Below are 24,772 nucleotides of genomic sequence, written 5' to 3' on the forward strand. Positions count from 1 at the left end.
GAAGCAAAGCACAGAATTGTGAAATCTCCTGGATCATTCAGGACTCTGAATTCTGAATTCTTTGAATTCTGAATTAGAAACGTGGAAAATCTTTGCTGCTGATGGGATGGCATAAGTTTTCAATGTCAAGCTTTCTGGCCATACACAGTGAAGCTAGAATTCCTCTACATATAATCCGACAGCATTTGCAGACAAATCCAGCTAATACAGGTACATAGTGGCTTCCCAGAAAATTTTTTTAAGTCAGTCGGTCCAGGGGAAATGATTTTAAATGCTTTAAAATCAATTTGTCTCTAAAGAGAGGGTGATCAGAGTTCTCTGTTCAATTTCCAGGAATCTGTGGGGCTGGTTCCAAACCTCGCTCATGCTCAGCCTACGCAACAGCGGAACTGAAGCTGAACCTCTTGACTGAAATAGAACCAGCGAGAAAGGCAGTCCTCCTCGTTTCCTAGAGAGTACACACTGAACGCGTGGTCGGATGGAGGGTACTAGGAAGTGTCTCTCCAAGGACCAGGAGAAACACTTACTTTTCAAATTCCTTATTCTAACTCTGTGCGGCGTAGACCCTTACTCCTCACAGGGATTCTTGAGGCGCACGTCTGGACTTGTTATTTCTCTGAATCTTAGAGTCTTAGATCCGAAAACGGCCAGGTAGCGGCAGCTCCCAGGGACCCCCCATCATCACCCCGAATGTCCGTGGGGGCTGTGGGAGAAGCCTCTTCTCATCCGCCTTCCCCTCTTTCTCCTTTCCTCCCCTTCTCATCCTTGACTCCTTCAGGGATCCCAGTCTTCCTTCCGGGAGAGGGCTTGTCGGGGGAGAGGGGTTGCGGGTTCAATCCCCAGGCTTCCTACACCCGAACTGTTTTTCTCTTTTTACACTTCTCGCCTGTCTTGTCTCATTCCAAGCCCCACCCCGACGTCATTCCTCAGTGCATTCGTGAATTCCTCCAAGCAGGCCTTTCCAGATCTGCGCTAAGTTAGCTAGCTCCCTCACCTGAGTGTGACCCCAGCCCTTCTTCAATCACAACACTGAGCTGTAATTTCTTGATGAACGTTTGCCTTCTCTGCTAGTTCTGAGGGTGAGGACCGCAACTGTCTGTGTTTCTTCTGCTGAATACCCAGTGCCCAGCTTAGGGCCCAGGTAGGCAGCAGGCACTCAGTCAATGCTTGTTGAATGGACTACTGATGCCCACTCGTTGATATAGTCATTGTCTCTCAGATTATTTCTTCACTTTTTCTTCCTGTTTCCTCGACTCTTGGTTTACGCTGGAGGAATGCGAACAGTAGAGAGAGAAAATTGGTCCCTGGATTGATGCCTTTGATGGAATCAAATTGAAGGTGATGAAGCATTGAACGAATTAGCACCTAGCAGGAGGGTAGCCTTGCTCTATGTCTCTGAGGGTTAAAGCTGTCACAGAGTAGTGAGTCTCCATCAAACTGTGGCCATGTTGCCCTCAGAGATCCAGGACGGGTGGGAATACATAGTCCTGATAGTGGAGAGAAGATTACTGCTGTTGCGAGGGACTGAGAAAGAGACACAGGCAGAGAGCTCAGACTGACGCAGCAGGTGAGAAAATAGGCTCCTAGCTTGGGATATATGGAGGAACAGGGGAAAGTGAGGCTTTAGCCAGGAGAAAGAGTAGGGGGCGACTGTGTTGGTTCTGCTCGCTTGAGAATCTTTTTTCTTAGTCATTTTCCTAAAGTAATCTCCCCAGGAAATAACATCTGGTAATTGCTAAAGTATTGCAACTAAGGATGTTGAGATACTACTGCATTAATTTTTTATTTTTATTTTCTTTTAGAAGGTAGAGAAGGCCGTGTGAAGGTAAAGCAGAGATTTGTAGATGTTGACCTTGAAAACTGGAGAGATGTGGCCACAAGCCAAGGTATGCGAATAGTGGAAGCTGAAAGAATCAAGGAACCCAATTTTCCCCTAGAGTCTTCAGAGGGAGCTGGGCCCCGAGGATGCCTTGATTTTGGCAGGTGATACTCGTTGGACGTCTGGCGTCCAGAATTGTAAGAGTATACGTTTCCGTTGTTTTAAGCCACGCAGTTTGTGGTAATTTGTTACAGCAGCCACAGGAAACTAACACCCAGGCAGTGCACAATGAATTCCATATGAACAATTCCAGTATAGGAAATTGTTAGAAAGCTTATTTTCATTGGAATATTGAATTAAAGCGCTTACCAGCATTGAATTTCTTGGAGATGAATGGCAAAACAAACTCTAGCATTAGCTTTCTTTATTGCGACTTTATTTCTGACATAATCTGCACAATGTGATTTCATTTTATGGCTCTGTCTGAGTCAAAACTTTTGGGTCAGAGAGGTCCAGGCGCCACCGCCTGCATTAAGAAGAGAAACGCAGGCAGCGACTTTATCAGTCTATTGCATTATATTATGACAGCCACTATACTTTTAAATGATTCGAATCTTGGCGTTTCAAAATGAACGGCCCAACGCCTTTGGCTCTGGGGGCATTTCTGCGGAGACTGCGATCCTTATGAATTTTTACCTCCGCAAACAGCAAGGAATGTGCTCTCTGCTCCTTTCGTCAGGTTGCCCTTCTTTCGTATTGTCCCCTCGCCAGAATCACCCCCGAGTCACTCGGCGCCGTCGGGGCTCTGGCTGGGCGTCACCGTCCACGGGGAACCTGAAACCCGCTCGGTCCACGCGGCCTCTTCTTCTTGTGTTGGTGATCAAAGTGTCGGGGGTCTCGGATTCGCTGGTTTCCTCCCGCACTACTCCCAGCTGTGGGGAAGCAAGGTGTCAGGGGTCAGGCTGGGTGAGGTTGTCAGGTGGTACTGGGAGGAACGCCAGAGAAAGAAATGTCCTGGAGAGCAGAGCGGCGTGGGGCCGCAAGGGGACGACATTGGCTTTTAGAGAAATTGTGGGAGACGTAGTATGCCGGAAGTGGTAGCGTGGCCGAGCGGTCTAAGGCGCTGGATTAAGGCTCCAGTCTCTTCGGGGGCGTGGGTTCGAATCCCACCGCTGCCAAGACTTTTTCGTTTTTACAACCACGTGGCCTAGTAGACGCCTTTTCTTCATTTGCAGCGTGGAGAGTTCTCACATCTTCCAAACTCAAGCCCATTTTTCTCCTCCTCCTTTGACTTCTGTTTTTCTGGGGGCCAGAGATAACTGACCTATAACAATGGTCAACCTAAAATAAACGCTCAAATAATCTATTCATCCACTATTGAGAGGCCAATATATTCTAGGCACGATTGTAGGGACTGCAGATACAGCAATGAGTAACAGACGAAAAGTGCTTTTATGCGTACAATCCTTATTACATACAAGCTCATGGATGTCAGATTCCTTGGAGCCACTTGTAACTTAAGATAGATCCTGCCAATGTCTCTGAAGGAATAATTTATGTTCAGAATAGTCACTGTTCTTCCTCTAGCTTCTCTGCAGCGCGCTTATTTCATGTTTGGAACCCTAATTATGGAGATCTGAGAAGAGATTCTGCAGAAAGCGCCAGCGCCCTGTCCCACAACTGCCAGACACATCCCACCAGCGCCACGTGCCCTCCACTCGCTGCGCGCTTTTCGGCTTTTGAGCTCAGCTGCATCCCACGTGTCTGTGGCTTGGAGTGGGTGCCCTCTCTGCTCTGAGCAGATTGTTATGCACACATGGTGTCTCTCATCCTCTAGGCCTTAGCTTGGAAGTAGTTTCCTCCTAGAAGCCTTCCCTGATCTCCCCCTCTCCCTCCTACCAGCTCCAGAGTTAGAGTTAGTGAGGGTATGGAGAGGATATTCGGGGAAGAGCACAGAGGGTCCCTGCCCTCATGACGTAGAGTCTAGCGGGGTTCATAAGCATTAGACAAGTAATCGCCCAAATATGGTACAATCTCTACGAAAAAAGATAGTTTTCTATGTGTAGACTTTGAATGAAGTTCCAGATTTAAGAGAATAAAGAAGTTAGAGAATAACATGTCTTGCACGATGGGTGGAAGGATACACATCAAATTATTCCCAGTGGTTACTGTTGGGAGACAATTTTCCCCGATTATCTCGGTTTCTGCGTGTATTGTGAGTCTCTTAACTGTTTTTACTCACCGACAACCAAGTCTCTGATTTTATGCAGACACCAACTGGGTGTTCAACAATTCAATTCAATTCTGACACTAACTACCCAGAATTAGTGCAGATTCCAAAGGTTAAGGGCTCAGTCCCACAAGACTGTCCCCCACTTCAGATGCCATTTGCCAGTCCCAGGCCTCCTGTACTTCTGACTGACCAGCTATAAACCAAGGGACCCCACAACCCCATCTTCAGGTTGGACAATTTGCTAGAATGGCTCACAGAACTCAGGAACACACTTGACTTTCATTTACTGGTGTATTATAAACAGATATAACTCCATTTGGCACACAGCCAAATGGAAGAGATGCACAGGGCAAGGAATGGCATGAGGGGAGCTACATGGAACTTCCATGCCCTCTCCTGGTGTGCCACTCTTCCAACACCTCCATACGTTCATCAGCTCTGAAACTCTCCTAATTCTGTCATTTAGAGGTTTTTATGAAGGTTTCATCATGTAGGCATGACAGATTATTAACCCAATCTCCAGCCCCTCTCCCCTCCTGGGGAGATTAAGGGTGGGGTGTGGTTGAAAGTTCTAGGCTTCTAATCATGGCTTTGTCTTTTTGATGACCAGCCCCTTTCTGAAACTATCTAGGGACCCACCAAGAATGGCCTCATTAGAACAAAAGCAGCTCCTAGTACCCAGGAAATCTCAAGGGATTTAGGAGCTGTGTCAGGAACTGGGCACAAAGATCAAATATATAGTCCTTATTATCCCACAGAATCCCTAACTGTGCTTTGTTCTGGATTATCTTTCAAAGGTTTTTTTTTCTTTTTTGAGGAAGATTAGCCCTGAGCTAACATTCCCCACCAATCCTCCTCTTTTTGCTGAGGAAGATTGGCCGGAGCTAACATCTGTGCCCATCTTCCTCTACTTTATATGTGAGATGCCTGCCACAGCATGGGTTGATAAGCGATGCATAGGTCTGCGCCAGGGATCCAAACCGGTGAACCTGGGCTGCACAAGTGGAGCACGTGAATTTAAATGCTATGCCACTGGGCAGTCCCCTCAAAGATTTTTATATAAAAACAGCCTTGGAAGATAGAGATAGCCTCTCCATCTGGATCAAAGGACAGGCATTCCTGCTGAGTTCCCTCCACTCAGGGTTCCTCTCCTGCAATGCTACCCACTCTGTGTGCAGGCATCCATCTAGGCCCATCTGAGTCACCCTTGTGGGAATTGGTACTTGAGGAAGCTGCACAAAGGCTGATAATCTGGCTCCTGCTATTGCTGCGAGAAATGAAATGTCCTTTGTCTCGGAAGGGTGGCAGAATATGCCACTTTGGCATAAGGATTATTTTGAGCTAAAAGCACTAAAACAGGTGCAAAGAGGGCACTCTGGAGGATGTCCTCTCTATACCAAGAGGAAAGTAATATTCTTATCATTAAGCACAGAGAGTTGAACTTGAGAAAATTCTGTGCAAACAAACCATGTTAAAATAATTCTTATCTTCCTTTAACCTCCCCATCTATTTTAGTTACTTTCCCACTGTTGCCTCTCTTTTTTCAGCTTAGTGTAAAAGCATTTCAGTTTTGCCACTTCTTTGGGTCTTCATGTCCTTATGAGGGTTCCCATGTTGTGTAAAACATGTATTAAATAAATTTGTATGCTTTTCTCCTGTTCATCTGTCTTATGTCAGGCCCAGCTGAAAACTCTAAGAGAACAGAGGTAAAATTTTGCCTCCCTTACATCTCTGCCCCCGGTCTTCCAGCAGCAACCTTGAAACTGTGGCAGGCTGGTGTTATTACCTTACAAATGCAGTAAACTATCAGACTCTTCACAGTTCTTGATGGTTACATGTTGTCAACAGGCAGAGAAAAGATTACAGAAACCACTATTTTCCCTTTTACACTTTGATGTTTAAATTGTTACCACTTATGTGTGAGTTGCAATTCAAACTTCAGGATTACAATGCGTAAAAGGACAAATAGAGGACACTATGAGTGCATAAAGTAAGTTTCAGCTAAAATAACATACTGCTACTGCTATTTCCTTATCTATCCTTTTAGACACTGTCTTTTCTTTCTATTTTGGAATTTGAGAATTGACTCATTATCCCACAACTGATTCTCATCTGCCATCCTCTCAGTACAAAGTATTTTTTTGTACTGAGACATGTACCGTACTATGATGATATTTTTTTTGTAAACTTTGATCACATTAAATTTATTAGTTGCCTTATCTTTTCATGTGATTAGTTTTCTGTCACTATAACACATTATTCCGAATTCTCCAACATAACTGTGAAACTCCTAAATACTTCTTTCTAACTCGTCCAATGCACTAGTTAATATTCCTCCCTGGAGAACTTCCAGAGTTCTCCAGTCCGGACTGACTGCTGCATAGCTAGAATCAGGGGCTTACCTTGGCTTCCTTCCTCTGCTGTAAAGTCTATTTCTTGGATCCCATTTCTCTTTTTTTCTTCTTGATTTTACTCATTTGTTTGGGTGGAGCATATGATAAAATATGCATGTGAGATCTTCCATGTCTTTAAAATGTCTTTACCTCATACATGGTTAATCATTTGATTAGATATAGAAATCTAAGTTAAAAATAATTTTTCGTTAGGATTTTGAAGGCATTACTGCATTGTCTATCATCTCCAAGTGCTATTTTTGATTATTTCGATTCTACTCTATTTGTCCTTTGTATTTGATTTTGTTTTGTCTGAAAACTTTGGGGATCTTTCTTTTATCCACAGTATTTGTAATTTCTTTTATGCACAGTATTTTGCAATTTCTCATTGATGTGTTTCGGTGTAGATGTTATGTCATTCAGTGAACTGTGTGCTTGGCAGGACTTTACCTCTAGGAACTAATTTTACTTTCTGGCAAATTTTCTTATATGATTATTTTGATAATTTCCTACTGTCTGTTTTTATGTTCTTATTCTTTTGGAACTTCCACTAATTGGGATCCCTGGATTGCTTCTCTAGATTTTGTTGTTTCCTTTTATTATATTTTATACATTCAAAAAGATATGCAGCAAGTTTTGAAGTATAACATTAAAATGAACAATTTTCAACACATCACTCAAGATCTAGAATTACACCATCCAATACAGAGCCACTTGCCACGTGTGGCTATTCAGCACTTCAAATGTGGCTAATGTGACTGAGAACTGAATTGTTAATTCTAATTAGTGCAAATTTAAATTTAAAAGAGGATTCTTCCACAACTAGAAGGACCTGCAACTAAGATATACAACTATGTACCAGGGGGATTTGGGGAGATAAAGCAGAAAATAAATAAATAAAAGAGGATTCTCCATTCTGTTACTGGAAAACTTTTAATATGTTTGGGACAACTTGGCTTTATGAATTGATTTTTTTCAACTATATGTTTTATGAAATTCAAGGACAGTATTTCTAATAGAAATTTAGTGTACAAACTGAGATGTGCTGTAAACGAAATACACACTGGATTTTAAAGACTTAGCACGAAAAAATAAAATACTTCATTAATATATTTTTGATTATATGTTGAAATGATATTTTGAATATACTGGGCCATACATAAATTAAAATTAATTTCACTAATTTTACTTTTTTAATGAGGAAATTTGAAATTATATATGTGGCTGGCATTGTATTTCTGTTGGACAGTTCTGGGCTAGAATATTACTAAGACATTTGCATCAACTTATGTGCTTCTCTCCTGTCCCATCACTCTGACTCGCTGTCAGAGGGGACCACTATCCTAAAGTCTGTGTCTATCATTCCTTTACTTAAATAATTTACACCTATAAATAAATCACTAATCAATGTATTATTTTGTCTTGCTTGTTTGTGAACTTTATAAAAATGGTACCAAACTGTATGTTGTCTTCTGAGACTCACTTTTTCCACTCAACATGAAATTTCTACTAATTATCCATCTTATTGGTTATAGCTATAGTTCATTCATGTTCACTGCTGTATACTATTCCATTATCTAAATATGGCAAAATTTGTTTTTCTATTTAGTGTTGATGAACATTTGGGTTGTTTTTTGGTTTTTACTATTATGAACAATTATGCTCTGAAAATCTGTGTATGTAAATCTCGGTGCTTATGTGGAAGAGTTTCTCAGGATATACACCTAGGAATGGAATTATTTGGTTGTAGGATAAAGTCCAACTTTACAGGATAATATCTGTTTTCCAAAGTGGTTGTATCAATTTACACCACTGGAGTGTAAAAGTATTCTATTTGGGCTCAATACAAAGGCATCTCAACTTTCACAACAGGATGTCAGGCTTGTTACCCCTCCAGTTCACTGGGGTCTGAAGAATAGGCCTCTCCAATCAACAATACAAAACATCAACACTCCAGGATGGTCCAGAATTTAAACTGGTATCGCACCTTGCCAGATTCTGTTAAAACTGACTGAAGAAGTGATATGAAGGGATGCACTGTAGGGTTCTCAAGTTGGGCTGAGGACTTAGGAGTCCAAAATCCAAAAGCGCATCATAGCCTGTGAGCGAAATAAACATCCTGAACATGTATATACATTTTCCAAAAGTATATACATTTGTGATTAACAAAACCTCAGATTCTCTAGAAGAGCATGGCAACATTTTGTCATCAAGCGTTAAAGTACAACTACTGTCGTGTGCATGTATAAGAGAGGGTGTCGGTGAAATGTGTTGATCATCAAATAAGGGGTCCTGAAACACTAAAAGGATTGGAAAACCACTACCAATTCTCCAGACGCATCCTAAACTCTTTCCTTAAGCCACGTATCATCTGAAAGGCACATATCCAGTTTCATCCTCCAGAGAAACAATTTCACTGAGTTATGTCCTAAATGCTTTCATCAACAAACTATGTAAGAAGTAGCCATATAAAGAATATGCTCTAATTTCCTGTAGAAATTGAACCCAAGGAACAATGTCTTAATCCATCTTTTGAATACTAAACCATGTAATTCCCTTTGGAATTTGTTCCTAGAAAATTGCATCTCTTAGACTCCTTGCCCTTCATTTTTAGATGATGTGTAACCACTTCCCAAAATGTTTTCTATGAAACAAGAGTCCACAAAGATGCTCAACTAAACAGGATTCTGTGGTCAATTACTTTAGGAAAGTAATGCTTTTATAGCTCCTTTAAGATTCAGAAAGGACATTAGCATCTTACAAGCCCTGAGAAGTCTTTAAGGGAATTAAAAAACTCACCTAGCCAGCATTTTCCAAACTTATTATCTTAAAGAAACATTAACCTGTAAAACACCTTTGAGAAATGCTGATGAACCCAGCTCATATCTTTCTTTACCAGCCAGGGATCTCAGAACTAAATTTAATTCTCAGTTATAGTCATTATGTTAATTAAGATGACACATTTGCAACCTCTTCCAGGATTTTCAATTTCTCTTTTAACAGCCTTACTGTATGTGGGTATTTATGGTAATTCTGTTCGAAGGACCTATAACATTTGAGAGAGAAAGGATGGATGTTAAGAGACACTGAAAGACTTCAAAAGAAGGATATAAATTTACTAATACATTTGAAAGAGCATTTTATATGTCATGCAAACACACATAGCAAATATTTAAGAAATCAACACAGCATAGAGCTGACTTCTACTTATCTGTAATTTTTAAAAATGTCCTTGCCCTGCCTCTCTTTCCCCCTGAACCTCAGCAATCCTGATTCCACATGAAGAAGTACCATTCAGGCTTTACATTAAAAAAAACTATGCTAAAAATGATGAATGTTTATCAATTAAAAAAATGTTCTGTGCTGAACTGAGGTATAGTTTCACATCCAAAAGATGTGGTGCAGGCACACGGAAATTGCCCAAATAAGTCTGAGCGTTCAGGGGGCATTTTTGCAGAATTTACTAGTTAAGTGATCTTGAGCAGGTTTCTTAATCTTTTTATGCAATTTTCTCATCCAATAAGGAGGCTGTATAGATTTAATGTTAAAAGTGTAAAGCCCTTAGAATAGTGCCTGGCACGTGGCAAGCACTGGTAAGTATTTAATATTATGATTGATAGACAAAGCCTTGGAAGTGAGTTACTCACTGAAGAAACACTGAATAGGAAGGTCAAGGACAAAGGCTGTTTGATCTCACAATTAGGGGTCAGGGAATCAGGAGGCAAGGACAGTCTAAGAGGAAGGAGGAGAAATGGGAAAGTGTAAACACCAGAATCATTACTCAGGCGTTGGTGGTCAAAATATTGACTACTGAAAAGGTCTGAGAAACAGTTAGTGGAGAGAAGGATTTCCCACTCTCATCAAGTTTGTGGGTTCTCCATGCTCTGTGTTTTCTTTTCTTATGTCCAGTAAGATTTGAGCTCACTCTGAAAGCTTTTCCACACTCCTCACATTCGTAAGGTTTCTCCCCAGTATGAACTCGCTTATGTCCAATTAGTGCTGAGCACTGACGGAAAGACGTGCCACACTCACCGCAGGTATATGGCTTCTCACCAGTGTGGATTCTTTTGTGCTGTCTCAGGACTGAACTCTGATGAAAGGCCTTCCCACACACCTCACATCTGTAAGGTTTCTCTCCAGTGTGGATTCTTTGATGATTAGTCAAGTTTGACTTCCCACTGAAAGCTCTACCACACTCTGGACATTTATAAGGTTTCTCTCCAGTGTGGATTCTTTGATGGATGGTAAGGCAATGCCGATCCTGGAAAGTTTTCCCACAATCGACACACTGATAGGGCTTCTCTCCAGTGTGTTCTCTTTCGTGAGCCCTGCGTTTACAGTTATGACGAAATGCTTTCCCACACTCCTTACACCTGTAAGGCTTCTCTTCAGTGTGGATTCTTCTATGCTTGGTGAGCTCTGCCTTGCTGCTGAAGGCTGTTCCACACTGAGGGCACCCATAGTGTTTCTTCTGGGTGTGGATTCTTTTGTGTTTGCTTAGGTCTGAACTCCGGCTGAAGGCCCTCCCACACTCATTGCACTCATAAGGTCGCTCTCCAGTGTGGATTCTTGTGTGTTTGGTGAGGTCTGAACGCCCACTGAAGGCCTTCCCACACTCCTCACATTCATACGGTTTCTCCCCAGTGTGGATTCTGCCGTGGATGGTAAGGGAATGCTTGAACTGGAAAGCCTTCCCACAGTCATTACATTCATAAGGCTTCTCCCCAGTGTGGATTATCTGATGCATACTGAGACGGTTCCTGGTCTTGAAGGCCTTCCCACAGTCACTGCATCCGTGAGGCTTCTCTCCATTGTGGGTTTTTTTATGTCGGCAAAGAGCTGATCTACTACTGAAGACCTTCCCACACTGGGTACAGTTAAAGGGTTTCTCCCCTGTGTGGATTATCTGGTGCATAGAAAGCTGATTTTTGGTCTTAAATGCTTTCCCACATTCGTTACACACATAAGGTTTCTCACCAGAGTGAACTCGCTCATGGAGAATTAGGTCAGAAAGCCAACTGAATTTTTTGCCACATTTGGCACATTCATGGAGCTTCTGTTCTATAAGAACTTTATTATATGGAATATATTTGGAGTTTGGATTGAAGCTTTTTCTAAGTATCTTCTGATTCTTTCCTTTCTTGAAGGTCACTTTCTCACAGCTTTCTTTCTCTTCTCTCAGTTTCTCCTTCATAGGCACTTCCCATTGACTCTCTAATTTGATATCTTGTAAACAAAATTCTCCAACCTGAGGATCCTGGGAAACAACTTTTAGGAGACTTTTAAATTTCACCAAGCAGACTTCTTCATTGTCAAAAATTTCTTGTTCCGAACTTGCCTTCTCATTCTCAGGCCATGACTTGTCAGTTGATACTTAAACAAGAAAATAAAAATGTCAGTGTTCAGAGAAAAGGAAATACGTGAGATGGGAGAGGTGAGGCAATGTTAAGCTGTTCGAGAGTAAATGACTTTCCTATGCCAGAAAAATTGCTAACGTTATGGCAAAGGTCGAGATAGGTTGAAATAACGAAAAGTACTACGATATTTCAAACGCAGTAAACTTTACAAAAATCTTTACAAATCTACTCATCCTCTAGAATTTCCTAGTTTAGTGAATGGCAACTTCATACACCTTGTCACCTAAGACAGAAAACTGGAAATCATCTTCAACTCTTCATATTTATGCAGTTAACATTTTACAAATTCCACCTGTGAAGTGAGCTGTAGAGGGGGTGCTGAAGTGCCAGTGCAGTCCCCCTTTAGGATCTGTCTGCTTTGCTCCAAGAGTGCGCCCTGGAGAGCCATATTTCTGCAGAGTAACTCTGCCCATCTGGATAGGGCAGATTAGATCTGGGCAACACCTGACCCAAATGAGGCCGGATTCTCTCTTCTTGGACTTTGGAATTGTGATGTGAGAGCAGGTAAGGCCAGGCTTTGACAATAGCTAGAGCATTAGAAACTAAATTTTGGAACCAGTGGTGGTGGGATGGCATATTGTATAAGGGAGGGAATGTTCTTCCATTTGGACTGAGAAGCAGAGAAGGGGAATCTGTCAAGAAAGAGTAGGACAGAGTAGCAGAGAAGACAGCTGGAGAGACGGGCCTGATGGCATTCCAGACCCTTCTTAAGCCTGATGTATCTACTGCCCTTAGCTTCCATGACACACCCTGAATAATAAATAAATTCCTGTTCTTTTGCTTATGCTCGCTTGAGTTCATTCCCACTGTTGGCAACTAAAGAGTCCAAGTCGATCTCTTATTATCTCTTAGCTCTATGCCTTCCTCTTCATTGGTACTGCCAGTGCATCCTCACTAGCTAACTTCAATATCCCCCAAATGTCCTTTAGTCTGGCTGCCCTCTAATCCATCCTCTACACTGCTTCCACATTATTCTTTCTAAAGATCAAATCTAATCATGTCACTGATTAGCTTAAAATACTTCAATGGCACTCCATAGTTAACCAGACAGACAGGAAGTAAAGCCTACAGTCAAAAGACCCAGCTCTGGAGTAAGACTGCCTGGGTTCAAATCTCAGCTCTGACTCTAACAGCTATGCAAACTTGGAGGATGATGTACCTTCTCTCTGTGCCTCAGAGTTGCTTTATCTATTAAACGGGATCTAGACTACCCATGATAATTAAGTGAGTCAATGTACGTAAAGCACTTGCAACACTGAAGTAAGTACTTGATCAATCTTAGCTGTTATTAGAAGAATAAAGTTCAAGGTCTGTAGTTTATCAAAAACTCCTTCAATCACGATCTTTGCCCCGTCTGCTGCTCCTGTGCTTTCCCCACGGGCTACCCCAAGTCCTTTACTCTGGTCGTACTGAACTATTCACAGCTCGTATTCTTTTACTCCTTAATACTTACGTGCTATTCCCTCTGCCTAGGATGCCTCTCCCCTCCTTCAACTAAATGATCTCACTTATTCCACATAACTTAGTTCAGTTCTCATTCCTTCTGCAGTCTTTTCGTCCCCAGGTCAGATTTAGATGCTTCTCTTCTATGTTTGTATATACCAGGTACATATCTCTATCTACGTATCTCTGTAACTTTCACCATACATACATAATCGCTTATTTACTTCCCTGACTTCCCCACCAGAAAATAAGCTTCTGGAGGTGAGGGTCTATATTTTACTTGATTCTATATCTCTAGTACCTTGTATAGTGCCTGTTGTACAATAATTTGTCAATAAATGTCTGTTGGATGGAAGGAAGGGAGGAAGAAAGGAAAGGTAGATATTATGATAGGGTAGCTGGAGTTGGCCTATAAACAAAGAACGATTTTTTTGGAAGACAAATACAGAAAATGGTTTGAATGAAGAACTGATAATATTTCACAACTGACTAGACAAGAGGGTCAGGCAGAACAGAAAGGCAAAGTGAGAAAAAGGTAGAACCAGATACAGAAGTAGGGAGAGTTAATGAAGAGACAGCCTGTGAGGAGAGAGGGGTTTGACTTATATATGTTGCTTTCCAGATGACAATGGGATATCCAAATAAAAACCAGGAGTTAGAAACATGAGACTGCTGCCCAGGAAAGAGGTAAGGGTTAGTGTTATCAGTGTGGCAGGCACGTCAATCAGAGCTCAGAGCTGAAGCCACAAAAGAAACTAACTTCACAATGAGAAAGAATGGAAAAGGCAAGGGTGAAGGGTCCAGGACTCAAAATGCTGGAAAAAAAGACCTGGAGGCAAAAAAGTAATCTTCTCTGAGCACTGGAGTAACTGATATACAGACAGGAGATGAATTGTCTGAACTGTTTTTGAGAACCAAACTGCAAAAAGCCTATTAGATAGGGGCAAAGAACCAATTAGATAATGACTGAATAACTGCCCAGCTTGCTGTTTTTTTCCTCTTCCTTAAGGTTTCCTGAATGGGTTTCCTTCCGAGCCCCTGACGATAGATGCCCCACCACTAAGAACATTCTACAACCATTTTGTCACATGGAAGAGAGGAGGAGACTGAAAGCTTCTCCATCACTCACCTGGGTAGGAGCAGCTCAGGAACTCGCTGTCCTGCAGATCCTGAACGCAGGGCTCTGCCTCTCGCTCCAGATGGGAGATCAAAGGAGGTTTAGGAAATGGAAATCCTGGTTGTACAGAAGGAATAAGACAGTGTGCAGAGCAACATGGAACTGTCCTAACACTTGCCCTGACCCCTCTGTTTGCATATGGAAACAGGAATGCAGTGTTCATTTAGGTAGAGAGAAGGGTTTATTCAGGGGTCTGGTAAAATGCAAATGAATAGGTTTAGGGACTTTCTCAGAAAAGTCATAATCAAAAGGGCAAAGAAAAAGACTCTGGGAAATAATCATTTGGTTGTATTTCTCTGCTTTATTTTGGAGCATGGGGGCATGCACAGGGAGGCCATCTATTTTGGGCTGCTAGGACAGAGATCGTGACAAGGAACTAAATACACAACACCTAATGGAAAATAAGAGGCATGAGGAGGCAAGAATCCAGGGAGAACAGAAGCTAAGTGTCTCCTTTTTCCCAGGCAAAGTCTCATCCCAAAGAATCAGAAAACAGCAACTAGGTTAGCCAGAAAATTATCTTGCCATGTAACAGAGGCAACTCAAAATTCTAATTTTGAGGGACGATCCTGATGATAAAGAATGAGGGCTCTGACTTTCAATAGGAGACCCCATATACATCAATAAATAAAGCAATTAAAAAAAATGGAGGGAGAAAGTACTAAGCCAAATTCAGGGAAAGTCCTTACCAAGTGATACCATGTTCCCATAATTTTCCAGCATCACATCTTTATAGAGGTGCCTCTGAGCATGGGTCAGACACTGCCACTCTCCGCTACTGAAGTTCACAGCTACATCCTCAAATTTCACTGACTCCTGAAAAAATATGTCCTGCTGTCCCGGAGAAGACCCCATAGTTCTCTCAGGAAACAGAGGCAGAAGAAAGGAATTTGTAGGGAGAAGGTTTACAGAAGTGAAAGGCTGTTACTATTTGGTATATATCTGGGGATGAGATGAAAGGGAGCACAGGCTATCAAAAGTGAAAAATAATGAAAGAGGAAACAAATCAAAAAGTTTGTCATCCAACAAAATGATCCTTATGAGAGGCAGCATCTGGATTTGGGAGTTTCACAGCCAGGGAATGCAGTGAAAATAAGGCCATAATTTAGGAGGCAGTGAAATATTTCCAGGAAGGATGGAGGGGGCCTCAGTTCACTTGGGCCTGGCTCACCAGTGTGATATTTGCTCCTGGCAGGTTTCCTTGGCTTTCATGTTTACCAAAGGAAGGATATTGAGTAGTTGGTAGAGCTGAGAGAGGAGAAATAAACAGAGAGTCAATTCAGCATATTATTAATGAAAACTTTCACTTTCATCCTCTCTTCCTCAAATGTAGAAGCTTCTTGAGCTCTAACTTAGAGGTTAAGTCTACTGCCTTACAGTATCCTCCTTTTCCATCATTTCTCTAGTCTCAGTTTCCAGTTTTAGGCATCAGGCCTGGCACAGCAGCCAAACCAAGTGTAACTGTATTCTTCCTCTCTCACCTACTATATGTTTTTCTCTGGTCCCTCTTTACGTGAGAATTACCTTATTCCCTCCCCAAAAGGCTCACATCACTGACCACCAGCTTGGATGATAACCTTTCTTCCTGTACTTGAATTTTGAAGTCATTTCCTCCAAAAAGACTTGGGGTGGGTATGGGGGGAAAGGAAAGGAGGGGAGGTGTGCAACAGAAATATCCAGGGATAAGCCCAAAGCTTATTTCTTTAGGTAACTTAATGGCTCATCTACGTCCAATTAGTTTATCAGAAAAAATTTTTTCCTTGTTCTTATTAGAGAAGAATCACTTTCCCCCTGTGATTCTTTCTCCTATTAATTTCCTAGCAGTAAGCTATCCTCCCTATACCAACGTATAACAGCACACACAGCTTTTTAAAATGCAAGAGAAACTTTCTCAGAGAGTCCAAGTGTCTAGGTATAATCCATATGGATTGAGTGAGAAGTACAGCTTCACATTACTAATTAATGGGGTCCTATTTCATTCCTTGCAGGCCAGCTCAACCCTTCTGTAGCTTCAGTGTTTATGGTGACTTATCTTTCTTGATCATTCATTACCACTCCCCCAAGTCCAAGCTTGAATGGGGTCAGTCACCTATGGTAAGATGCTTGGATCACCCCTTGGCCTTAGGCCCCCAAAACTGTCATTCCAATTTTACCAAAACTCAGTTTAGGAGCAAACTGGCTTCTTCCCATAGACATTTCCAGAGGAGACTCTTCTCTGGTCTAGGCTACTCTTAGCTTTTGACTAAGACCAGGGCTGTGTTTCAATCACTGTGGATACCACTCAGTTTTCCCACTATCTCACTGTAAAAACTCAAGTTACAGGGCTGGCCTGGTGGCACAGTAGTTAAGTGTGCATGTTCTGCTTCTCGGGGGCCTGGGGTTCGCTGGTTTGGATCCCGGGTGTGAACATGGCACCGCTTGGCACGCCATGCTGTGGTAGGCATCCTACATATAAAGTAGAGGAAGATGGGCATGGATGTTAGCTCAGGGCCAGGCTTCCTCAGCAAAAAGAGGAGGACTGGCAGTAATTAGCTCAGGGCTAATCTTCCTCAAAAAAAAAAAAAAACAAACTCAAGTTACTGTATAATTCTTTGTCTTAAAAAGTCCCCACCCCCCTGAATAACACAGAGCTGACAGCAGGTACATGTTCTGCTCTGTAATGCTACATAACAATTCTTTTCCTTATAACGTCAACAAGCTTAAACCTCCCAATTGGGCTTTTTTCAATGAACATTTTAAATATGAAGAAAAGCTGAAAGCACTGTATAGTAAACATCCATATATTCACCACTCATATTCTACAATTAACATTTTGTAATATTTGCTTTATCACATATCTATCTAATTATCCCTGTATCTGTCTTATTATTAATAATCCATTTTATTTATTTATTTATTTATTTATTTTCTTGAAAGGGCTATTTCCCCCCTCCCCAAAGCTGCAGTACATAGTTGTATATTGTAGTTGTTAAGCTCTTCTAGTTCTTCTATGTGAGCCACTGCCACAGCATGACTCCTGATAGATGGGTGGTCTGGTTCTGTGACTGGAAACTGAACCTGGGCTGCCAAAGCGGTGAGAGCATGGAACTTTCACCACTAGGCCATCAGTGCTGGCTCATCCATTTCATTTTCTGATGCCTTTCAAACTAAGTTGATGACATCAGTATACTTCACCCCTAAACACTTTATCACACATATCATTAATTAGAGTTCAATATTTGTTTACATTCTTGTTTTTGAAGTAAAATTTACATACAGTAAAATGCAGAAGTCTTAAGTGTACCATTGGAGAAGTTTTGACAAAATATACTCCTATTTAACTCAAACTCGCGTCCAGATATATCCCAGCTGGACTTTTACCATATCCTCTTCACAAACTGGGAAAGTTTTGCCAACTTATAGTGGTTCTTTTTTGTTTTAAGTGTTCATTTCATTAAAAATTTTTTAAATTGTGGCAAAAAACATATAAAATCCACCATCTTAACCATTTTTAAGTGTACAGTTCAATAGTGTTAAAAATATTCACAATGTGGTGTAATAGATCTCCAGAACTTTTTCATCTTGCAAAACTGAAACTCTATACCCAGTAAACAACTCTCCATTTCTCCCTCTTCTCAGCACCTGGTAACCAACATAATGATTCTTAAGCTTTATTTTTTAGCTTCGGAATTTGAAAGGTCAGCTTCTGCCCTCAAGTTAAAAATGAACTTGGGAGACAGCCTACATGCTCAAACAATACAAAACTATCTTAGTCAACTCAGGCTGACATAACAAAATACCACAGACTGGGTGGCTTAAATGCCAGAAATTTATTTCTCACAGTTCTCGAGGCTGGAAGTGTGAGATCAGGGTGCCAGCATGGTTAGGTTCTGTTAAGAGCTCGCTTCCTGGCTTGCCTTCTTGCTTTGTCCTCACATGGAGGAGAGAGGGAGAGCTCTGGTCTCTTCCTCTTCTTTTTTTAAAAAGATTTTATTTATCCTTTTTCTCTCAACACCCCCCCCCCCCCCCCCGGTAGATAGTTGCATATTTTTAGTTGTGGGTCCTTCCTTCCAGCTTTGGCATGCAGGACGCCGCCTCAGCATGGCCCAATAAGCAGTGCCATGTCGTGCCCAGGATTCGACCCAGGGAAACCCTAGGCCGCCAAAGCAGAGCTCTCAAACTTAACCACTCGGCCATGGGCGGCCCCTCTTCCTCTTCTTATAAAGACACTAGTCTCATCATGGGAGCCCCAGCCCTATGACTTTATCTAAACCTAATTACTTCCCAAAGGCCCCCCATCTAAATATCATCACATTGGGGGTTAGCACTTCAACATATGAATTTTGAGTGGACACAAACATTCAGTCCATAACAAAACTATTTGTTAAAGTGGTGTACAGATATAATCTGGGACAAGATTAGTTCATTTATATTATGTTAGGTAACTGTAAACTTTATGGTCCTGAAAATCACCTATGGGAAAACAATTCAAGATGTTTTGAGAAAAACAGCACTGGGAGACTCAGTCAGTTGTGAACCATAATAAAGTATATATTTTTATATTTAAAAAAATGAAATAAAATAAGCACCCAAGTTAAGCAATACCCATTATTTTTTATCTCTCCTGAATTTGTAATACATATGTTCTATAATATTAATTTTCATTTATGAATCCTTATACAGTAGAAATTTCAGGATTTCTCCTCTGGAAGTCCCAATAATAAACTTAGAAATATATTTTACTTTTTTTTCCTTTGGCGGTAATATAAATTAAAAAGCCTACTTTTGGGGTTCCCAGGTGCCTAATCCTTTGTCAAAAAGTCTATGCTTTTCAGGGTCTGATTTTATGACTCCAGAACTGCTAAATACTATCTCCTGGGTCCCCCCTCCAGCAGCCATTTCAATACAAACCTTACTCACTTTCCTCTTCACATATGCCACCAAAGAGCATTTCTAATGCCCAGAATCACTAAATCATAAAATAAATTAATAAAATTCTTTTCCTTTTCACAAAGTTTCATGACAAAATCGTTACTCTTTCTTTTGTCACTGCTTTATCTTCTATTTCTCAGCATATTTCCTATAGTATAATTAAAAATCTCAGGGTTCCAAAAAAGTCTACAGAAATAAAATTACATATACTCAAATTTTACAAATTGGTAAAACTGTGGTTGGGTAAGAGTTACTGAATTATATCACAAGTTTTATAGGTGTAAATATTTATGTACAAATAGCTACGCTATTTATCATATATATCAAGTTGTGCATATAATAAGCGATTGAATGCACTCAATTTCTTTGATAAATTGCTTTGTAGAATCTTCTCTTATGGATGTTTGATAATTTTTAAATTTAATTTAAGATGAGGGCAGAAATGGAATAATTTAGCTCCCCTCAATACTAATCCAAGTGTAGTACAGAAATAACAGGAACATTCTATAAATGCTCAATAATAAGCAGATTTCCAGGCCCCAGGAAGCATCTCCCATCCATTCTATGCCCCTGCTCCATTCTCAGCTCCCTTGACTCCTGCCACAATATCCTGTGTGCCTCACCTCTTTCCTGGAGGAGCTGGGTTTCAGGGGTCCAAAGCAGCTGGCTTGGTGGTCCTGGACTCTCATCTGACATAACAACCTATTGCAGGGCACAAAATAAATTCGGGGAGGTTATGGAGGGGAGAAAAATATATGGGAAGCTTCAACCAACTAAAAAATTTTTTCCATAGAAATTGACTCCCAGAAATACCAAGAGGGGAGAGAAAATCAGGGACTCGGTCTCCAGTTGACCTAATGAAAATTAGAAATGGCATCCGATTACTCTAGAACTAGAAAGGGTTCATTATATTAAAAACTTTTTAAAACTGTGGTGAAAAACATATAACATAAAATTTAATTTTGACTTATGATTTAACGATCACCAGGCCATCCAGGAAAAATAACATCCAGAAGGAGAAGAGCTCCAAAAGGTCAATCAGGGCCCACCACCACTCCCACTGCTTTCCTCCTCTCCTGGGTTCACTTGTCCCTCTTCCTCCGTGTGATATATCGCAGACCCTCCTCTTCTTACCTGTTGCATTTTTTTACCCAGCTTTCTTTTCCAGTCTTCCAACACTGTCTCAGTTTCTTCTCTGCTGGCTGGATCCTGCTCCCAAAGTCAGTTCTGGCTTTGCTCAGACAACGAGTTTTGAAGTGATTCTGGTAGATGCCAGCTTTCCTTGGGGGATATTAATCTCGGTGGTGTCCGCCAAAGGGCCTCTCCTGACTCACAGGGCAGCTGCTACTTGTCTTGATGTGTCAAATACTGCCCTGGATTTGGGGTTCAGCAGCAGCATTAAGCTAGCTGTGGTCTCACACCTTGTTTTCCTGCATATTCGATGAAAGGAGGAGAAAAGAAAGTAACACGACCACAGCAAAAAGAAATCACTGAAGATCTGAGGTATCTGTGGGAGATGACGGAGCACAGGAAGACAAATTGAAAATGTTAATATATCCAGAATATAACCTCCACTGCTACCACCCTGGTCCCAGCCACCATCACGTGCCTTGCCCGCCATTATTGCAGTAGCCTTCTACCTGGTCTCCCTGCTTCTATCCTTGCCTTCTGTCTGTCTCTTCTCTATACAACGATCAGAGCAGTCCATTTCAAACTTAAGTTGGATCATTTCGTCTGTCTGCTTAAAACCTCCCAATGGCTCCATCTTACTCTACAACCACATACAAGGCCTTTCAGAATGTGCCCATTACTTCTAACCATCTCAAAATAAAAGGTGAAGTCCTTACAGTGGCATACAAGTCTCTAGGATGTGCCTATTACCTCTCCTACTATTCTCTGCCTCATTCAATCCTTTTCAGTCACACAGACCTTTTTTCTTTTCCATCTTAGGCACATTTCCATCTTAGGTCCTTTGCAACAGTGTTCCCTCCACCTCAAGCTATCCGCACGGTGAATAATCTTGCCTCCTTCAAGTGTTTGCTTGCATATCATCTTCCCAAGGACACCTACTCTAGATTCCCTATTTAAAATTGCAACCTACCCCCTCCTTCCAATCCAGGTATGCCTTACCTTGCTTTACATTCCCTCTATTTTTTTTTCTGTAGCACTTTATCACTTTCCAAAATGGTGCATGAGTTACCTATATACTATATCTCTTGTTTATTGTCGGTCTCATCGTCACTAAAATGTAGGCTCCTAGGCTCTTGAGCGCAGGAATTTTTCTATTTTGTTCACTGCTATATTGCCAATGTCTAAAATAGTGCCTGCGCTGGTAGGCGCCTAATTAGGAATCGGTTGAATGAATGCATGAATGGATGCTGGTGAGAAAAATAAACGATAAAGAATGGGTAAGCCACTGGAGCAGTAAGAGCAGAAGGGAGTTAGGAACACCAGAGGGAAAGCCCGGTCTGGGGGAGGAACCCGAGCAGACCCCACTCCCAGCGGACCCGGCTCCAAAGGTCCGCCCTTCCCCGCCAGCAATCCAGGGAGCCCCAAGCAGGCGGTGTATTCAAGTGAGGTAAGTGGCGGGGCCGGGCTCCTCCCCTCCCGCCTCTCAGGCAGTTTTCCGGCCTCGCTAGGAGCTTGGGACCCCAGCTGAGGTCCCGTCCCACGCTGGCTCGAGCCACAGACCTTCCAGCCGATATTCTCCCCAAGAAATGACAAAATAGAGAAATCTAGACTAGTTCCACTTCCTAGTCTTCCAGTAATCATTTCCGGTGACTTTCTAGGAAACCCCTCAACTCTCTGGTCGAGAAGTTTCCTGGAAACTCTCCGCCTGGCCTCCTCCGGCTTGAGGCTTCTAGGAGTTTGCGCAAGTTTGTGAAGGGTAAACGGTTGCGGAAACGTTACCATATTGACCCGTTATTGTCGTGGAGGGATGTATTGATTGGAATGGACAGAAATTTTGTGACATAAATATATGAAAAAGTTACTTTTAAATATTAAAGCTAAGAATACAAAATAAATAATTGGATACTTTTTTCCAAAAATTAAAAAATTCATTATGAAAAATTTAAGCCTACACAAAAGTTGAGAGGAGAGTATAATGAACCCCCATATACTCATCGCTCAGATTTAACAATAAATAAGATTCTGCCACACTTGTTTCATCTGTCTCCCGGTTTTCTTGCTGAACTATTTTAATGCAAAACCCAAACATATTATTTCAATTTTATGCTCTTCAGAATGCATCTCTTAAAAAATATGGCATTTTCTAAGTGAACCACAATGTCATCATCCCTTCTAACAAAATAATTACCGGTTACCATCTAACACCGAGTCCATATTAAACTTTCGTATATATATAGAATACGCTTCTTTTTTGAATCAAGATCTAAAGTCTACATGCTTTATTTGATTATTTCTGTTTCTCCTAACATCTTTCACTTTTTCCCTCGTTTAACAAATTGGGTCATTTGTCCTGAACGCTCTACATACTGGCTTTGTCTTTGGCATCCTCACTTTTTTCTCTAGCCTTGTATTTCCTGTTAACTAGATGTTAGCTCTAAAGGTTTGATTAGAGTTTGGTTTACCTTTATGGGTAAGAATTCTTAACTGTTGCTATGTACTTCTTTTTTTGCTTTATATCAGGAAGCATATAATGTCCAATTGTTCCACTCTTTGTGATGCCGGAATAGATGAATGAGTTCAGCACTTGGTACTTGGATCCCTCCATGTCAAGTTCTCCATCAACCTTTCATCTGGTGGTTTCATCCATTATGATCTTTGCCTGAATCAACCATTTCATTAGGGGTGGTGAAATTGTGATTTTCTAATTCAATAATTTTTTCACATTTATGAGCTAGAATTCCTTTGCAAAGAAGGAGTTCCTGTCATCAACCTATCAATTCAGGGCTGTTTGGTTATTCTGAATGTAGTTCATACAGGAAAGACAGAATAAAAGTTAACTTTTCAATGTAATTGCCAATATTCAGAGTAAGTAGTTGTGGCCCAGGTGCCATGACCAATGATGTGTTAGACATCCTTCAAAATGTCCATCAATGGCACTGTCTTCCAGTATTCTTACTCTTGTGTACCTGCCTCCCACATTATACCAGGGTCGGTTTGTGTGACCAATTAAATACAGCAGAACTGATGTTATTTCTAATATTAGGTTATAAAAGAAACTGTGGCTTCCATCTTGGTCCCTCTTTCTCTCTCTCTCTTTCTCAGATCATTCACTCTGGGGGAAGCTAGCTGCATGTTGTAAGGAGAGACCCATGTGGCAAAGAACTGAAGCCTCCTGCCAAGAGCCATGTGAATGAGTTTAGAAGTGGATCCTCCAGCCTCCAGTCAAGCCTTCACTTGACTGCAGCACAGGTCGACGTCTTGGCTGCAATCTTGTGATAGAATCAGAACCAATAGCTAAACTGCTGTTGGATTCTTGACCTGTAGAAACTCATTGAGATAATAAATATTTGATATTTGATTCTAAATTTTGAGGTAATTTGATATGCAGTAATTGATAACTAATATATATATATATTTGTTTTCTGCTTTTGAGTATCACTGTGAACTCATGGATTTTAAAAAAACATTCAAGGAGTCTTAATCAATTGCAGTCATTATATTTTTTTAATGTTCAAATGATTCCATCTTTGGCCAGTGGGAGTCCCTTTATTTTGTCTCCTTTGTCCTTTTCATCTAACTCTAACAGTCTTTGATAGCTTTTTTGCTTTCTGGCAGGACAAGATGTTTCAGTCTCATTTTGTATATTTCCTGTTCCAGACCTGGAATCAGCCATTTCTCCAAGGAGTCTCGGTTCCTTTCAGTGGGAAGAATGATAGCATATCTTTGTGAATGGTCATAGTTAACTTCTTTTAAAGCTTATCAAAATGAAATCAAATTTACTTAATTATGGGATTGAATTCAGGCTAAACTGCCTGGTACCTGTGTGCATGAGACCCTACACAAGGTATATTTTTCATGCCCTAGTTTCCCTGTCTGCAAAATGGATCCAGTATAGATACCTAATTTTCAGAGTTTTATGAGGATTAAATGAGATAATATATTGAAATCATTTAACACATTGCCTGACATCAAATTTCATGATTAGAATAATAGATTGCAACTCTGGAAGATACCATAGTAGTCATCAGGTACAATTCCCTCATTTCGCACCTGGGAAAACTGAGGCCCAAGAGATTAAAAGTTTGCCTAAAATTACAAAGGAGGATAAAATTAGAAGAGAAACTAATGACTTCAGAGTCTTGGATCTCATATGTGCACTATTCTGAACATAAAGGCAGTCTCTCCAGCCCAATCAGGGCTTCTATTTATTCAAAGGCAAAGGAGATTAGAAAGTACTTGGCACATTTG

General features: G+C 41.1%; 1 protein-coding gene, 1 long non-coding RNA gene and 1 other non-coding gene across 7 annotated transcripts; 2 read left to right on the top strand and 1 right to left on the bottom strand.

Moving 5' to 3' along the window:
* Nucleotides 1-482: 482 nt before the first annotated feature.
* Nucleotides 483-23,906, top strand: LOC139077452 (uncharacterized). Of its 2 annotated transcripts, none has more exons than XR_011529993.1 (4): nt 483-651; nt 1,072-1,338; nt 1,803-1,886; nt 23,627-23,906. It is a non-coding gene; the product is annotated as an uncharacterized lncRNA (long non-coding RNA). The 2 variants fall into 2 exon arrangements; XR_011529994.1 differs by having other exon boundaries at nt 1,273-1,338.
* On the top strand, nt 2,916-2,997 carry TRNAL-AAG (transfer RNA leucine (anticodon AAG)). The gene has a single exon. It is a non-coding gene; the product is annotated as a tRNA-Leu (tRNA).
* Nucleotides 9,538-22,255, bottom strand: ZNF311 (zinc finger protein 311). 4 transcript variants are annotated; one of them, XM_070585124.1, is made up of 7 exons: nt 21,524-22,255; nt 20,528-20,900; nt 20,017-20,095; nt 15,654-15,730; nt 15,172-15,298; nt 14,435-14,539; nt 9,538-11,818 (listed from the first exon to the last, which is right to left on the bottom strand). In XM_070585124.1, the coding sequence occupies exons 2-7, from the start codon at nt 20,534-20,536 to the stop codon at nt 10,227-10,229; spliced, it is 1,989 nt and encodes a 662-aa protein (XP_070441225.1). In that variant the 5' UTR covers nt 20,537-20,900; nt 21,524-22,255; the 3' UTR covers nt 9,538-10,226. The 4 variants fall into 4 exon arrangements, with proteins under 4 accessions (XP_070441225.1, XP_070441226.1, XP_070441228.1 ...); XM_070585125.1 differs by having other exon boundaries at nt 22,085-22,178; XM_070585127.1 differs by having other exon boundaries at nt 14,435-15,298; nt 15,654-16,927; nt 20,017-22,144.
* Nucleotides 23,907-24,772: the final 866 nt, after the last annotated feature.

The sequence above is a fragment of the Equus przewalskii genome, chromosome 19 (genome assembly GCF_037783145.1).
Source record: "Equus przewalskii isolate Varuska chromosome 19, EquPr2, whole genome shotgun sequence".
Lineage (NCBI taxonomy): Eukaryota > Metazoa > Chordata > Mammalia > Perissodactyla > Equidae > Equus > Equus przewalskii.

Excerpts from the sequence above, each read along its gene's own strand:
- ZNF311 (XM_070585124.1), bottom strand. Across the intron at positions 15,299-15,653 it reads CAGGAGCAAATATCACACTG|GAGTCAGTGAAATTTGAGGA; the intron begins GTGAGCCAGGCC and ends ATATTTTTTCAG. Across the intron at positions 11,819-14,434 it reads CCTGAGCTGCTCCTACCCAG|TATCAACTGACAAGTCATGG; the intron begins GTGAGTGATGGA and ends TTCTTGTTTAAG.